General features: G+C 34.8%; 1 protein-coding gene across 1 annotated transcript; it reads right to left on the bottom strand.

The window, feature by feature from the left end:
- Positions 1 to 6,698: 6,698 nt before the first annotated feature.
- Positions 6,699 to 11,090, bottom strand: MS3_00004123 (uncharacterized protein). Its single transcript, XM_051212007.1, has 3 exons — positions 10,855 to 11,090; positions 8,422 to 8,605; positions 6,699 to 6,969 (listed from the first exon to the last, which is right to left on the bottom strand). Exons 1-3 carry the CDS (start codon positions 10,868 to 10,870, stop codon positions 6,855 to 6,857), a joined length of 315 nt encoding a protein of 104 aa, XP_051072142.1. The 5' UTR covers positions 10,871 to 11,090; the 3' UTR covers positions 6,699 to 6,854.
- Positions 11,091 to 17,145: the final 6,055 nt, after the last annotated feature.

Here is a 17,145-nt window from a genome sequence, read left to right as displayed (position 1 = left end):
AGATTTATTTATTTATTATTTATTTATTTGAACACATAAATATTGGTACAAGAGGGCACCAAATATATATGCGCCACACATAACAGTGGGAATTTGAAGAGGAGAAGGAAAAAAAGTGAGAAGCGTAGAGAAAGAACTATAACGAACAGATTAGTGTAAGGTGGTGTAATAATAATAATAATAATGGTGGAAACGGAAAGATGCAACCAGAAGAAATCTTTCAGTTAAGGAAGATACAACTACTTTACATGAAGAAAGTAAAAGAAGCCAGCAGGATCGCCACTGGCTTCTATTCTGAGCCATATCTGATAACGTCTCTAGCCAATGTGTTGCACCATCTCTCGGACCCCAACCAGAGAGTCGTGAAGGACCGACAGAAGCCAGTCCTTTGCAACTTTCCTTCATGCCACGACACCATGTCATGCATTGACCACCTCTCCGCTTTCTTCAACCAGTCCCAGAGTCGGCAAATAATGCACGACGTGGAATTCTCTGGGACGACATTCGTGGAACATGTCCAAGCCGCCGAAGTCGGTGTTTCAAGATGGTGACACCAATTGAATTATCATCTCTGTGCCCGAACACACGATGCCGAACCTCTGCATTACTGACATGGTGTTGCCACTGAATGTCAGCAATCCTTCGGAGACAGCGATGATCGAACACAGAGAGTCGTCTGACGTCCTCAACTCGGAGAGACCAGGTTACACAAGCATAGAGCAAAACTGCTCTCACCGACGCGTTGTAGATCCGACCTTTTACAGCCAGACTAACATCACGAAGGCGCCAAAGGTGGCCCAGATTGGCATAAGCCGCTCTGGCTTTCACTATTCGTGCATTGATCTCATCACTCACACCCCCACCAGCACTTATGCAGCTACCCAGATACACGAACTTCTCAACTACTTCTATCTGCTCATCATCCAGGGTGAGTACAGGATTAGAATCCTGCCAGTCTTGTAGAAGTACTTTGCACTTCGAAGGTGCAAAGCACATACCATACCTACGGACACTGATTGCCAACTGATTAAGTGCGGATTGCATGCCTTGGGCATTATCTCACAGTAAGACAATATCGTCCGCATACTCAAGGTCGAGAAGTCTTTCTCCAGGCAACAGATCCACACCACCATTACTTACATTCATCAGAGCTGTTTCCAGAATGTCATCGATGGCAAAGTTGAAGAGGAATGGTGAGATTGGGCAACCCTGCCTAACCCCACTGCTCGAATGGAACAATGGAGAGAGGTGGTTGTATGCCCTCACTCTACCTGAGGTGTTTTTATATAGGGCTTTTAGGATGTTAATAAACTTCTCAGGCACACCCTTCTTCAATAGACAATCCCAGAGAACAGTCCTGTCCAACGAATCGAAGTCAGCCCTGACGTCAAGAAACACTACGATTGTTGGCCTTTGATAAGTATGGCGGTGTTCTAACATTTGGCGGAGGGTGAAGATATGATCAATACATCCTCGACCAGAACGAAACCCAGCCTGCTCCTCGCGAGTCAATCATTCTCGGGTTTTGAACAACCTACGAAGAATGACGGAAGCCAATAGCTTGGACGCAATCGGAAGTAGACTTATCCCCCGATAGTTGTTACAGGAACGACGTGAACCCTTTTTAAAGATAGGGACAACTATCGACTCATTCCATGACGTTGGTACACTCTCTAGCTCCCAAACCTTTGTAAACAACGTCGTCAATTCCTTAGTCAAAAAGTCACCACCATCTTTAAAAAGAGCCGGAGGTAAGTCATCTGGGCCAGGTGATTTGTAACGCTTCAAGAGTTGGAGTTCCTTGCGGACTTCCGCCTCATTTGGTGGATCAGTCGTCACCGGCCATGGAGGGCAGGACAGTCTGACCGATGTTGCCGGAGCAGCAGGCCAGTTGAACTGCCCTCCGAAGGATTCTGCCCATCATCCAAGACATCGATGGATGTTAGTGATTGGCATCCCATCATCCTCGCAGATTGTTTCGCTCACACCAGACTTCTTGCTGCCAGTGGCTCGGATGAGTTGGAACCAATATATAGAAGATTAAATTCATGCAGCCAATCTATCTTGTGTTCATCACTGACTGATACTAAGATCGAGGATATTCAGTTGAGTTAATTGATGATGTGGATTGTACACCAACGACTGGTTATCATGATGTAGTTGTTGTAGGTGTCTGATGGTCTGTAACGTAAACTTTGAAGGAAGTACTTAACTAGATAGTGAATGTGATGTGGTGTGAATGGAGATGAATCGGATATTTACAATGTGGATTGTCACAAGATCTAATATTTCCAGTGAATTTAATGTTCCCACAACCTAGCTGATGGTATGTGATGTGGATAGCAACAGAAGCTTCATGTTTTAGTGTAGTCATGCTTTTTAATTTCATTCATAGCTTTGAACAGTAGTTCGTGTATGAAATGATGAATATGATAAACGAAGTAGTGTCAGATTGTCTATTTATTGTGTTCATTTAACTTCATGCAATATATTTCTGAAACGACTATATTTATACATTTTCAGTTGCTCTGTATGAATAAGGATATCAAAAGGTTTAAAATCGTATTTGAATCAGATGCAGCCCCTGAGTCAATCAAAAAATGGGACTTGGTGAATCCACGAATTATTGTGTATTTATGTTGACGAAACTGAATAGTCTGTACTTTTGAGAACGCTGTTAAGAATCGGTTAATTAAGAAAGTGGAATGAATCAAATATGGTATTGTTAGACGTCCGCAAGATGATTATCTTTTTATTTTTTTCACGTGACCTCAGTCATCAGGAAAACACGTGAATATTAGTTACGTTAGACGTTATCGGTCTGAAAATTCATCCCTTCAGCATCCAAAACCATAAATTTCACAACCAAACTGTTCACAAGTCACTTAATATCCTGAAGGACAGATCTTGCAAAATCACCTGCGAATTGCTATCATTTATCAGAAATAAACTTATACTCGCTAGTCAATCGTGAATTTAGTTAGCACTGAGTCTTGGATGACTATCTTTATTGCGAGCTGGTGTCTGTTTCATATACTTCTATATGCGTTTACCATGTGCCACAAGAAGCCAGGGGATATGGTCTTTTCAACAGGTAGTTATATAACTTACTTATCAATTCAACTGAAGTTATAATTAGGGTTTAATTTGTTAAGGGGCATAAAAAATACAATTATTCATCGTCAAGCTTGAATGTACTATATTGTTCAGCAAGTATGTATATACTGATATACTCGGGCGCAAATAGTTAACCTCTAGACCCCTGAACCGGCATCCAACGGTTATAATGTCTAATTTCGATCAATCCACGATATTGTTCGGCCATCTTCCATTGTCTTTGAGGGGTGACTGCCACACATATGGCATTGTTGATCTCCACTGATCACGGCTTATTACTAGTGCTCCGAGAGCCACCTCTCGAAGCTAGTTACTAGTGAGAACATGATCATTATCATTATAGGCTTGTAGAGATTAACAGATAATCCCCATTTAAACATTAAAAACACGAGGTTCAGCAAAGAGATCTCCTTTCAACGAATTTATTATTAAGCTGTGCAATCGTATATACATGAAATTTATTTTGTTAAAGTGCTAGTTCCGTGAGGAAGTGTGAACAAGGAATAACCAAGATGGTGTAAAGACTGCTCAATTTTATTTGAGCTCATTAACCGACCAATGTTAGACCACCACTGGAAACGTGGAAGCACTGAACGGTCGTTTCATCCTAACATCAGACTCCTCAGCACTTTTCGACGGTGATCTAACATTGATCGGTTCATGAATTCAATTAATGCCTGATATGTACAAAAAGCTAAACTATTTGTACATTATTGTACACCTGTATCATGTCATTTTCAAATTGATATGAACGTTTCTTGTCAAGCAGTACTGCTCATAAACTACGAAGCGTAGAGTTCACGCTTGTAAAAAAATACATTTTACAGTTTCCATTAAAATAAAAATAGTTTCCGCGTTAAGTGTTTTCACACTGTGAGAACAATATTATAGACACGGATCTCAAAACGTTGAAGATTGACGACTAATCGATATTTGAACCACTAGTTTTGAGATCAGAATTTCAAAAAGTGAATTTCGAGTCAGCTAAATCAATCCTTTCAGTCTTTCCACTAATCAAATAAGGCGTGGTTATTTTGATTCTCCAAAGAAAATAGTATTACCTAGAGGAATGGAAACTAAACTATTTTATGGGTTGATGATAACATATTCGATCTAAATTATTTTGCTATATTAGGGGTTGCAAACTTCAGTCATAACAAATATTGGTTTCATGAAAGAGGTACGTATGAAATACTCAATCGAAATACAAATGAAATAATTTGCTTGTTGCTTTTTGCTAATGTGATAACCGGGTGGTACCATTAAACAACTGTTGGTTAAGTTTGACATTGATTAGCATTTCATTGTGAGTGACTATGTCATACATGTCATAGTTCATACTGATGTAAACGAAGCTAATGGGAGTTCGTAAATATCGCTCGAAAAATAACTTCAGAGGTTCGGAGAAGGGATAAAAACGTTTTACCCAGTCAGCATCGAACAGACACCTTAGGGAAATATTAAAAAAATGAAGAGTTTTGTTCTGTTTTGATTAGATATCTGCTTATGCTGTCACCATATTAAGTATTTTTGGAAGATCCAGATCCTATAAAACATCACAAAGGCACCCAGTTTTCTGAACATCATTGTTCTTGGAGTAAAACTTTAGCTTGCATAGCATGTCTTTTCTCTATTGTTCGGGTGGAAATGTAGAAGTAGTTCAGGGTTATAGGAAGCCTTTGAGATAACGGCAACGAGAGTTCAAACAGCAGACTTATAAAAAACACTAAAATTATTTCTACATGTTTACTAGTATAACGTCATTTAAGAATATTCTAAACCAAATAATTACATCGTTATGTCTAGCACATTAGAACTATGAATATGATGTTCAACATGTGAATTACGCGTCAACAATATTTCAGTTATGATATAGAATTTTCCCATCATTCATAGAGTTTACATTCATCATAAATCTATTCTAACAAAACGAATGTTTCGAAAAGTAAATATCTCAGGAACTATTAAGGGACTTCAAAAACACTTTTCTGTGCCTACCGTATAGTTCAACCACGGAGGAATGACTGAAAATCAAAGTAAATGCATGAAAATTAGCATTGCATGGGAAAATAAATATTATTAGTAATTTCGAATTAGTAACGTTAAATTTATATAATCAACCATGTTACTTATGAGTAGTTGCTATTTTACAGCCATAATTTAAAGCATAGTGAACAAAGCTTCATACATATCTGTATAGACAGTACTATGAATTTATCTGTGTAAAAGTACATTCTATGATATTTCTTAGCATTCGCATTCGACTGTATGATCTTTAAACACAAATTTATATAAGTTGAAAATGTATGAAATTTATTGTTGACATGATATATAAACTAGAGTCATCTTAAGCGAATATAGATTTCACTTTTATACGACTTTAGTTGGTATCCTGTCAAGATGATTTAGGTCCACTTAACCTTTGTCATCTTAAATTAGTGATATTTTCCTTCAATATCATCCACCGAGAGAAGTCGCCTTAATAATAGTTCAAAGTGTAGATTACACCGGATCCTCTCAACATTATCAGATACTGATTATCTGCTTTCTCCATTTTACCTACAAGGAATCTATTAAGTAAAAAGTTATTATGATACTACAAAAAAGACGTTTAAGAAATCACAGACGATTAGAATGGCAGCAGCGTTTTCTATTCATGTACGACTTAGTACACAATTCCATGATTATTTTTGTTATTTCAAACCAACAAAAAATCTTCAGATCATTCAAACAGTATAACAAACTCCTACCTACATAAACTCTGATATCAATGTTAGAAGTAATAATTTTTGAAATCGTCATTTCAAAACTCAGCATAATATAGTCTAACTTTGTTTTATTACAAGTGAAAATCATTAGATAGTTTCTCTTGATTTTCTTTGAAGAATTGATTATAGCAAAGATATATTACAAATGTATATTTGAAGGTATGCAAGTGTTTATTTATGGTACTGAGAGTTGTTTTGAAATAAATTCTCAGCGAAGATGTTAACAAACAAGTTACTTTATAAGCTCAACACAAACACTCACATATCATGAAATGTATCAAAAAGGTTTTTTCGTATCACGATGATGTATTATGAAATGATTACGATGTACATAGATTTATGCTACTCCTCAGACAATTAAAATAACCCATAAATCCTCCTATAGACATACATTTTCCATATAACTATATATACGGATGTACAGCTTAAGTAAATGATTTCGTCGAAAAGAAAATTTTCTTCGCCGAATCCTCTTTTTCTTATTATGCTACTCCATTATTCTATTCTTACTTATGTTATCTATCTCTTGATGAAAGTTAATCAAGAGAAAATTCTCTTTAAATCGTACACAAATTGTAGAAAATCACTGATTATTTGTTCAAAAAATGTAACTTTTATTCAGTTAATCAATAAATCACTTTGTATATTTGAATCTCATGAATGTGACACAAATCGAATGGTGAACAATGTTCCTTTTCATAGAAACAACAATGACACCATTCATTATCATTAGAATAAATATTTGATTATTGAGAAGTTGGAAATCAAATTGAAATCCGATTAAATGTTAAACTTTCAAATAAAACTAACTCATTTCATATCAAACATTTGTATTATTATTGAATAAACAAGCTTACATAGTAGAATAAAATGATTTAAAACTGTAATTATATGAGAGTTTGATATTGATATGTCGAGTATGAATTCATTATTATTAATTAGCTTGATTCATCTTCTAATATTAAATGCTCAATCTCCTAGTCTACGATAAGATCCAATGTATCTGTGACAACTTGGGCATTTATGATCCACATCTTTACACGCTTTTACACAGAATGGTATTAAACAACAACCGCAAGCCCCTCTGTACAAAAAGAATGAAAATTAAATGGACTAGAATAAACTATAACTTCTAAATTATTGAAATAAAATTAGTTTTCATATGAACTAGTATTCACATTTATTAATTTTAATACAATTGAAAAGCCTAATATGTGAGGTGATGAATCTACCCATGTTAGACCACCATTGAAGACCAGGAAGTACTGGAAGGCCGTTTCGTCCTAATATGGGACTCCTCAGCGTTGCGCATCCACGATCCCACATATTGGATTCGGAGCCGGGTCTCGCGCGCAAACACTTGACTTCTAGACCACTGAACCAGCATCCGTCGTCTCAATCAAAAACTCATCAATCTCTACAACCCCATACTGATAATTAACAATACATCGTTCACCAGAATACAGAAAGTCATCATTAGATATCTAGACGAAAATATTTTTGCATCATTTCATTGCTAATATGTAATGGTGTTTCACATTTATTTTCTGAAAATTTCCTTCTAATCAGTTAACATTCACTCTATCACTACTCTTTTTTTAGAAACAACGGAGTTCATGTCTAAATGTACGTGAAAAGTTTTCTTTAAATAATTCATAGGGGGTCGATAACAATTTCAGAATACAAAATAACTCAATCATCCTTGTATGAAAATTATTTGCTATAACAAACTCTATGACACAACTAAATATAATTAGAAATGAAAGGTTGAAAAACCTGTGATCAAATTAAGACGAACTTTCATCTTTTCAGCATTTAACTAATCGAAAGTGATGAAACTTCTCGATTTTTGTATGTTGATGTCAAAGATTTTACTAATAGGTTACATAGTTTAAAACTACATAAGTTTATTTAAAGCATTTTATCCTTTTTAATTCTTATGAGGATGAATTAAAATAACTTTATCGTAGCAACCCATATATATGTATGTTTATATCCGTCACTATGAGTATCAGTATTAATTTATCCAATCAAAATCTATTCACTTATATATCTAACTTTGATCTGTTGTCATTACAAGGTTTCCAGCGTCTAATGTTGTGGGTGAGATACGGTGTCACTCTCTTGACTTAAACAATCACAACTTCCTACTATAACATTGGGAAATCTACGTACAATTTAGTTTCTTGTGGATGTATCATTATTAGAGAAAGTTTTCATGCCATTATTAAGAGATGATGGTGTATACTAAATTGTCATACAATACCATAATAGGATAGCATTTAAATAAGTTCACTTCAATAAATAGCAAATTAGTCTTTATTTTAATAAACATAATGTCTGACAACCAGGATAATCTTTATTACTCTACTTTTTAACATCATTTGACTGAATAAAGGTTGTATGAAAATCGAAATGAATCACTTTACTTTCTTTTTTTTTGTAATGTTGCTATCACAATGTCGTATGAAACTTATTAACTAGTATTTTATCTATAATAATAAGTAAATTAACATCATAAAATTAACTAACCTACCCAAGAAGGAATATACCGATACAAGCTGCATAAGTTAATAAACCATTATGATATTCTAATTGTGTAGATATATCTTTCCCACATGATGGACATTTTAATGTTGTTGATCTATCTCTAAACTCTTCTCGTGCTTTTGGTTGATTAGTAGTGATCAGTGGAACTTCAACTTTAGATAGTGTTTTCTCTATAAGATATAAAAAAACTAGATTGTATTTTGTAAAATGAAAGAAAATTTGAAATTTAATGAAAATGATTCTTTCACTGTATAATGGCATTTACATGGTGAGTAACATTTGATGGTGAATAAAAATTTGATTTTAGCTAACCAATGGTATTCTCAAGAAATGATTATATACTTTCCTGTAAACATTTTCTTCTGATCAGATGAAAATTAATTTTTGTTTTGAAAAGCTAAAATTTTGATATCCTTTGTGGTCTCATCATCAATATAGTTGTAGTAATGAACAGATCTATACCGATATAGTCTAACATTAAAACTTAAATCTGTTTGACCCTTATTAAAAATAGGCTATTTTTAAACACAGATGAAAGGGATATGGTTTCTCAAGCTACAGGCATCCGAATTTATCCTCATAGATTTTGAAGATACAATAATCGAGTAAGTATTGATAAGTTAGTTAGAACTGATAAAATACAACTAAAAGTTGACCACTACTCTTAAATATAGATATTTTAACCGGTAAACATAAAGAGCAATACACCCGATGATTTAAATGTAAAAAGAACCACTAGATGAATTAAAAAGCACTTAATTAGTACTCAGAAATCACAATCAGGAACGTATATAATGACTGAATATAACTATTTTTATTTTTGATTGAGGTCATGAACCAATTGATGTTAGACCACCATTGGAAACCTGGATGCACTGGACAGCAGTTTCTTCCTATTGTGGGACTCCTCAGCAGTGCAAGTCCACGATCCCGCTCGCGAGATTCGAACCTAGGGCCTTCAGTCTCGTGCGCGAACGCTTAACCTACTGGAACACTGGGCCGGCATCCAGTGGTGTTAATGTCTAACCTCAACCAATCCACGAAGTTGCGCAACCATCTTCCATTGTACTGAGGTAGATACCTGTCTCTATCCGACATGGATTAGCTCCACTGGTCACGGCTTCTAACTAGAACTCTGAGAATTCCTTCACGAAGCTAGTCACTAGTGATCACATGTTAATTGTCAGTATAGGGGTTGTGGAGATTACTAAGTTTTGATTGAGATCATAAACCAATTGAGGAGTCCCACAATAGGACGAAACGGCCGTCCAGTGCTTCCAGGTTTTCAACGGTGGTCTTACATCAATCGGTTCATGATCTCAATTAAAAACTCAATAATCTCCACAACCCCTATATTGAGTATTTTTATTACTCGTTTTGCTAGCTGTCAGTTAGAAAATTCCAAAATATCTTGTTTCTTGATCTAGTGAATAGAATCGAACATAGCGTTTTCGGAATCCAGTATTAAATTTATGTGAATTAATCATTTATGAAAAAACATATGGATAAACAAATTTACACGTCTGATATATAATCGTAAGCCATATATTATAATCACGTATCAAAATCATCTCCAGTTCTGTTGGCTAACATTAGGGATTAAATAACTGAAGAAATAATAGTTGGGTAAATATACACATTTTTCCTTCATCTAACTGATCAACATATGTCTTGTTACTTTAAAAATATTTCGAAGTATTAAGTCAACAACTGTTTGATTAGTTACAAATAAGTTATTCTTATCAGTAAATGACGAAGTAAGAAGGCATTGATAACGAGTATTGAGTTCACGAGTTTTATAATGAGATGGACATTTCGAGTGTTTACGATTTTGATTTTACAGACATAATTGCTTACAAATCTCAAATGAACGATCCAAAAGGGGGGAAAAACACACATTTTCGCTTGCTGACGCTATATTGACAGATGAAATGTTGAACAGCACCTTCTTTGTTTAGCCTTTACAACACAACTGATCTTACCATTCACATAGTCATATTCAAAACTGACTATTAACTAGGAGATGAAATGTTATGTATGCCCATTGGCCACTGAATGATGATTGTTGTTGTTATCAAGTTTTATTTAACCAGTCAAGGAGATTATGATGAAAATACTAACTTGTTTAGTAGGACACTGATTCAGTTTGAAAGATCTAAAGTAAATTATTGGATATACTGAATATCATCAAGTGTCGATAAACGTTGATGAATACACTTGAAACACAGATCAGTTTTGCTATACGACTCCAGTAAGGTTTCCGACTAAATGATTATCATGATTGCTAACCAGTGTCAAATTTTTTTATCAGATGAATCACAAGCTATGCATGATTTGGGACATCAGAATGAGGCATTGAAATTGTGTCACATCTTGAAAAGTGTAGAGCAACATTGTCTCACAAAATGTTCTGACTTACCGGATTGCTTCTGCATATCTCAGTACTTCACACTTGCGTAAGATGATGAAAATCGAATCAATGAGAATCTGGTGATTGTTGATTGAAGCGATAACAATATTTTAACCACACATTCTTAGTAAATGATCTCTTTATATAGGTTGAGTTTAATGTAAACTTTGTAAGATATTGATGAATGAAATTATTAATGATAGTTGTATTGGTTATACTAACCTGATATTCCACTTCTTACAACTAATTGGGTCAAGAAAAAAGTGCATTGTTGTTTATTAGTTAATCAGTTTGATGAAACTTAAATGTGCATACAAACGTAATTGGTCATCTGATAGTAACATTAAATGTAATTATATCAATAAATAGCAAAAAATACATGCATGCAAACGTGAGTAAATATAGTTTGGTCCGCTTAACAAGAATATAAAGGTTTTTCCTATGCAAACGCTTTTATTGCATCGGTAATTGATAACATTTTTTTTAGCTTTCCAATCATGTTTCTACAAACGATAATTCTTATGTCATGTTATTCTGTAAAACCTAAAGGTAGTATTTGGAGCTTTACAGTTTCTCATTGTATGAATTGGTGGGTTGTTCAGTATGAAGATGGAACACTTTTTTCAGTGTTTATTGGGTAGTAACGATTGTCGAGTTGGTAGTGATCAGCAACAAAACCCTTTTAAATTGACTGGGTTGATCCACGTATAAAGAATCCTCAATTAATAGGTATAACTAAGTGCCTTACTACGAAATACATTAATGCCGCCTGTTTAAAACAGATTACCAGGATTCACAGAATAAAGGGATTAACTAACATCCAGCATATTTTGAGTATCATTTACCTAGGAAACACAATTACCAATGTATACTGAGAATCATCTGTTTTGTATTACACTTTGAGTGAGTTTTCGGCATCAATGAGTATTGGTATGTAAACAGTGCAGCAATTTCAAAAATTTTGTAGACATACCTGAAATGGAATTTCTGTTCATTATATCTACATACACACCATGGTTTTCACCACAAAGTACAAAAGTTGAATTTTTTACTTTACTCCAAATTCCTTATAAGTTTAAAGAAATAAAAATAATAGTGCATTTATTCAATAATGTGTAGTGACTCAATTTTATCACGAGAACACGATTGGTTTATTGAAAACAATTATTATTATGACCAATTGTACCAGTGACTGTTTAATGTGCTCTTTGCTTAACTGTGCTAAAAACATCCATTATACTCACTTTGATTGTGACCTCGTGTGAATCTGATTACGCTCAGTAACCAAGCTTGTATCCTGGCACGATCTCGGTATTCTTTCGATACCACGAGATCGCCAGCAAATAAATCTCGACTGGATCCATTAATTGCCTTCTGATATTTGGCTTCCCGGGGATTTTATGGATATTCTGGTACGCGTTCCTTTGTAGCGGTGTTCATAGTCAACTGGGACTCGACACCACACTACAAATGCATGCTCAGTACAACATAGAAGTCTCAACGAACTATGTTCAATAAATTCATGTTGCCCATAATAATGTTGCACATCCTTTGTACTTTGAATTAAAGCACAGATTCTAATATATCTGCTGTTTTTCTTTCTGAAGATAAACAAGAAGCATGTAGATGAAGTGGGTTTGTACCTAATAAAATAGCACTTATAAACTTGTTTGCAAGATTTCAAATATTTATCCACAACTATATAATGGCTGTAAATGCTTCACTATATATTTTGCTAGTCCCCTTGATCGCACTACACGACTGAGTGAAATATTTCCTCTGAAGTCCAGAAAAAAAGTGAGAAACAGTATAGTATTGTACAGTGTTATGGCGGAGGACTCTACTCACAAGATTGTTTGTTAGTAGCATGAAGCAAAACGTGGGGTTGAAACTATCACAGTCGTCTAGAGAAGAGAAAAGTTTATAATGACATTAATATTCAATGATTTTTGTAACGACATTTTCTCTTTATTTACTACACTATATAACCATATTTATATCCAAAGCCTATTGCTATGTGTTTATAAAAAAAGGGCGTAATTGATTGGTTGAATAATGCTCATGCAATCGTGGTTATTCAAATAAAACTCCATCTCTGTCACCTATTCTTCTGCTTCATTGGCCACGGTTTGTAAGTGAAGATTATAAAGCTCTTTTAACACCCTTTTAAGCCATTTTATCTCATGTTGGAATTTCGGCCTGGATTATTATTCAGTGATACTATCGGATTTATATGTCGGGTCACGCAATCGCTGCTATCGCGTGCAGAGGAACCTTCGTTAATCAAGTGAACTGATTTGTGATTGTTATCTTTGAAGTGACTCTCAAGTAACATTCATTTCGTGATGATTGTTATCAATTTTTGTCGTTTAATATACCATTTCTTTGTAATTGCTGTTTGTTTTGCTCATAAACAGACATTTGGTTTGTATTTTTAATATTTTTGGGTGTACAAATAACTTTGTGCGTTGTTACCTCTGCATTAAGTTCTTTTACTGGAATTCCCCATAATTTTCAGTACATCGAAAGCATAGTAACGGTAGAACATTTTAAGACCAGACGGGAAGACGATTCTGATTACAGAACACACCGAAAGATGCAAATGGGTAATTGAAGTCTATGTATATGTGATATGAAAACACTGATTTCTCACAATTGATTCCATTTGCTAAATGTCTCGTTTTACACTAATTGTACACCCATATCACTACAAACTGGTAAAATTCATTCATTGGTCAGCTTTCATAATGGTCAGTTTAGAGCATATTTTGGAGGCTGGAGAGAGTTGTTTTGAACTGGTGAGCATCTGAGACTGTTCACTACTGGACTATACAATTTAGGATTAAACATGCTTTCAATGTTCAGTGGACTGTAGCAACTATAGTGTAGTGTTTGTATGAACTAATGGTTCCTTCGTACTTATTAACTGCTTGATTTTGAATTCCGAATACAATAGGTTTGTTCGTGCTCATCTAATACTTTTTGGTTAAAGTGCGTTATTTCTGGGATTCTTAGTTTGTACTATGATTCAAATACATCTTATTGCCACATATAGTCGTGAAGATAAATTAGAACAACAGTATTTTTCAAACTTGTGAAGTTATTAAAATGTCTAACATGAACCACTCATAAATTGTCATCGATCCACAGATACTTTTGTTTTATTTCCACTTTATTCAGCCGAACAATAAATAATTCTACAGCACAAGAGATTTATAATTTTTTGTTTCATAGAATATTTTTCATACATATTAATGACTTGTGGTTTTCGGGTCTGAACCAAACTGTCAAAATGAAATATGATAAATTCTAGTACTACCACACACTTAGATGATTCATGATAGCTTTTGAACGGACTTTAAAAACTCAGACAGCACATTGAGTCACTTTTACCTTCATAATAACTCCATTTTTTCATAGGGAATTGTAATCCTCAGTAAATGTACATCTTAAATTCATGCTCCCTTAGTTCTACGCTCATATGCCTATTGTACACTCATATGTCTGTCACTCGTCATTTTATCTAGTCCCTAACTTTTTCACACCGCGCATTACCTATTTTGAGCGTGTGTGTGTACCGTTTACCCTATTCATCACCTGTCTTTAGCCTATTTTTGTATGGCTATGATTCGTGAGTGATGTGTAGTGACCTACTTTTATCAAGAGAACGCGATTGGTTTAATGGAAACAATCATTATTATAACCAATTGTACCAGTGATTGTTTTACTGTACTTGCTTGTTTATCTGTACTAAGGACATTGTTCCTTCCTTTAATTGTAACCTTGCACGAATTCAGTCACGCTCAGTAACCAAACTTGTACTCCTTTGGCACGATCTCGGTAATTTTTCGATACCACGAGATCTCCAACGAATACATCTCGACTACAGCCATAAACTGCCTTCTGATATTTGGCTTACGGGGGATTTTATCGGTTAACTGGCACGTAGTCTTCCTGTAGTGGTCATCATAGTCAACCGCTACTCGACGCCACGCTACAGATACTTCATTAAAATGAGTTGGCAATCTTGGCTTCTTCACTTTGCTTCATTTCCTCGCTTATTATTTTGAATGTCTGACTGCGTTAACGAATATCTGAAATAAATTTATCCTACTCAGTCCTTAGTTGGCTTCGTTTCATCGCCGTCGTCCAAATGGAGTTGGTCCAACAACAGTGTACGGAAATAAACGGAAGATTTAAGTTCACAGCATATTTAATCGTTCGTCTAAATAAGAGTCAGATCTTGGCCCGCTAAATTACCGATTGTATTTAGAGAGTTGATTGAAATTAAAATTTGACTGCATACATCCCATCAAAACAAAGGTTTTTTAGAGGAACAAATGATATACAACAAAAGCACGACCAACAATTGAACAAGATTACTTGTGAAATTCTCTCCGATTATTTGTAACCCAGAAGTAAAATTTTTAATTCGTCGTTTTGCTTAACATCTAGTTCATTTTGATTCCAGTCTAACCTGATGATTAAATACTTTCAGAATGCTAAATTATGTGTCCGTAGTACTTGTCAGGAACTGACCTTGGTTGAGGTATCATTGAGAACTAAGCAGAATTAAGATAACAGTCTCGTTTTATTGTAATGCTCCTCAGAAGCACTCAATGACAATACTTTCAAAATACGGACCCACAATCTTCAGGTTTCACAGTGAGTTTACTTAAGTGAGTGAATGAAATTATAGTTAAACTTAGAAAACGTGTATGATGAGCGAAATATATGGTGCTCATTTCGAATATTAGTTTTGTGTATTTAAGGTGCTTCTGTGGCTGTTGTCTCATTCCATTTTGTGTAAAGGCATGTAAAGATGTTGATCACAAATGTCCTGAATGCAGTTGTAGTGACTCACATTTATCACGAGAACACGACTGGTTTAATAAAAACAATTATTATTATAACCAACTGTACCAGTGTTTGTTTTAACGTGCTTTTGTTTGACTGTGCTAATGACAGCTATTTTATGCTTCCATTCATATACTTACACTTTGATTGTAACTTCGCGCGAATTCGGTTACGTTCTGTAACCAAGCTTGTATCCTGGCACGATCTCGGTATCCTTTCGATACCACGAGATCGCCAGCAAATATATATCTCGATTCGGTCCATTAATTGCCTTCTGGTATTTGGCTTCTCGAGGATTTCATGAATTTCTTTGGTTACGTCCAACCTTCGCCTTCTGATCAACTTGGTACGTGTTTCTTGGTAGCGGTGTTCATAGTCAACCGCGACTCGACGCCACGCTACACAGTCATCACATTGGAACATATCGCACGTTACAAGAAAAATATATGAAATAATGTTGATTTGCAAATATGTTGTGATATATACTTTTGTATCAAACTGGTCAATGAGTACGTTTCTTTGTTAAGTTTCTCTCACAAATACATTTGTCACCAATATATAAAAGATGAAATTCATCCAGTCAATTTATCTTGTGTTCATCATTGACTGATACTAAGATCGAGGATATTCAGTTGAGTTAATTGATGATGTGGATTGTACACCAACGACTGGTTATCATGATGTAGTTGTTGTAGGTGTCTGATGGTCTGTAACGTAAACTTTGAAGGAAGTACTTAACTAGATAGTGAATGTGATGTGGTGTGAATGGAGATGAATCGGATATTTACAATGTGGATTGTCACAAGATCTAATATTTCCAGTGAATTTAATGTTCCCACAACCTAGCTGATGGTATGTGATGTGGATAGCAACAGAAGCTTCATGTTTTAGTGTAGTCATGCTTTTTAATTTCATTCATAGCTTTGAACAGTAGTTCGTGTATGAAATGATGAATGTGATAAACGAAGTAGTGTCAGATTGTTTATTTATTGTGTTCATTTAACTTCATGCAAAATATTTCTGAAACGACGTTAGGATGTGATGTTACTCGAGTATCCATTGCAGAAAACTAATAAGATGTTTTTTATTACATCTGTAAACCTTAGTGGTGATTGTTATTATTCTGAAAGAAAGAAATGCTGATAATATTTTTTGGGTCCATACCGAAATTAGATGCTTTATCACGAAGCATTTTTCAAGCTACTTGGTATACTTTCAAAATTGATGCAAGCAAAAGTTTAAAATTGTCTGAAAGGGATCGTTATACATAGACTCACGTGTTATTTTTGGGGGACTGACAACGTATCCTTGCATTCTGCGAAACACGAGATCAGCGTAGAAGAAGTGGAAGTATTTATTTTTACTCTTTCTGAATATCATAAGTACTCATTCTATGTTTTGGATCGTATTTCTGATGAGTTTAAATGTTGTTGGCTCGAAGAC

The sequence above is a fragment of the Schistosoma haematobium genome, chromosome ZW (assembly GCF_000699445.3).
Source record: "Schistosoma haematobium chromosome ZW, whole genome shotgun sequence".
Lineage (NCBI taxonomy): Eukaryota > Metazoa > Platyhelminthes > Trematoda > Strigeidida > Schistosomatidae > Schistosoma > Schistosoma haematobium.
The sequence above is the reverse complement of the archived record's forward strand: the minus strand, read 5'-3'. Positions and strand labels throughout refer to the sequence as shown.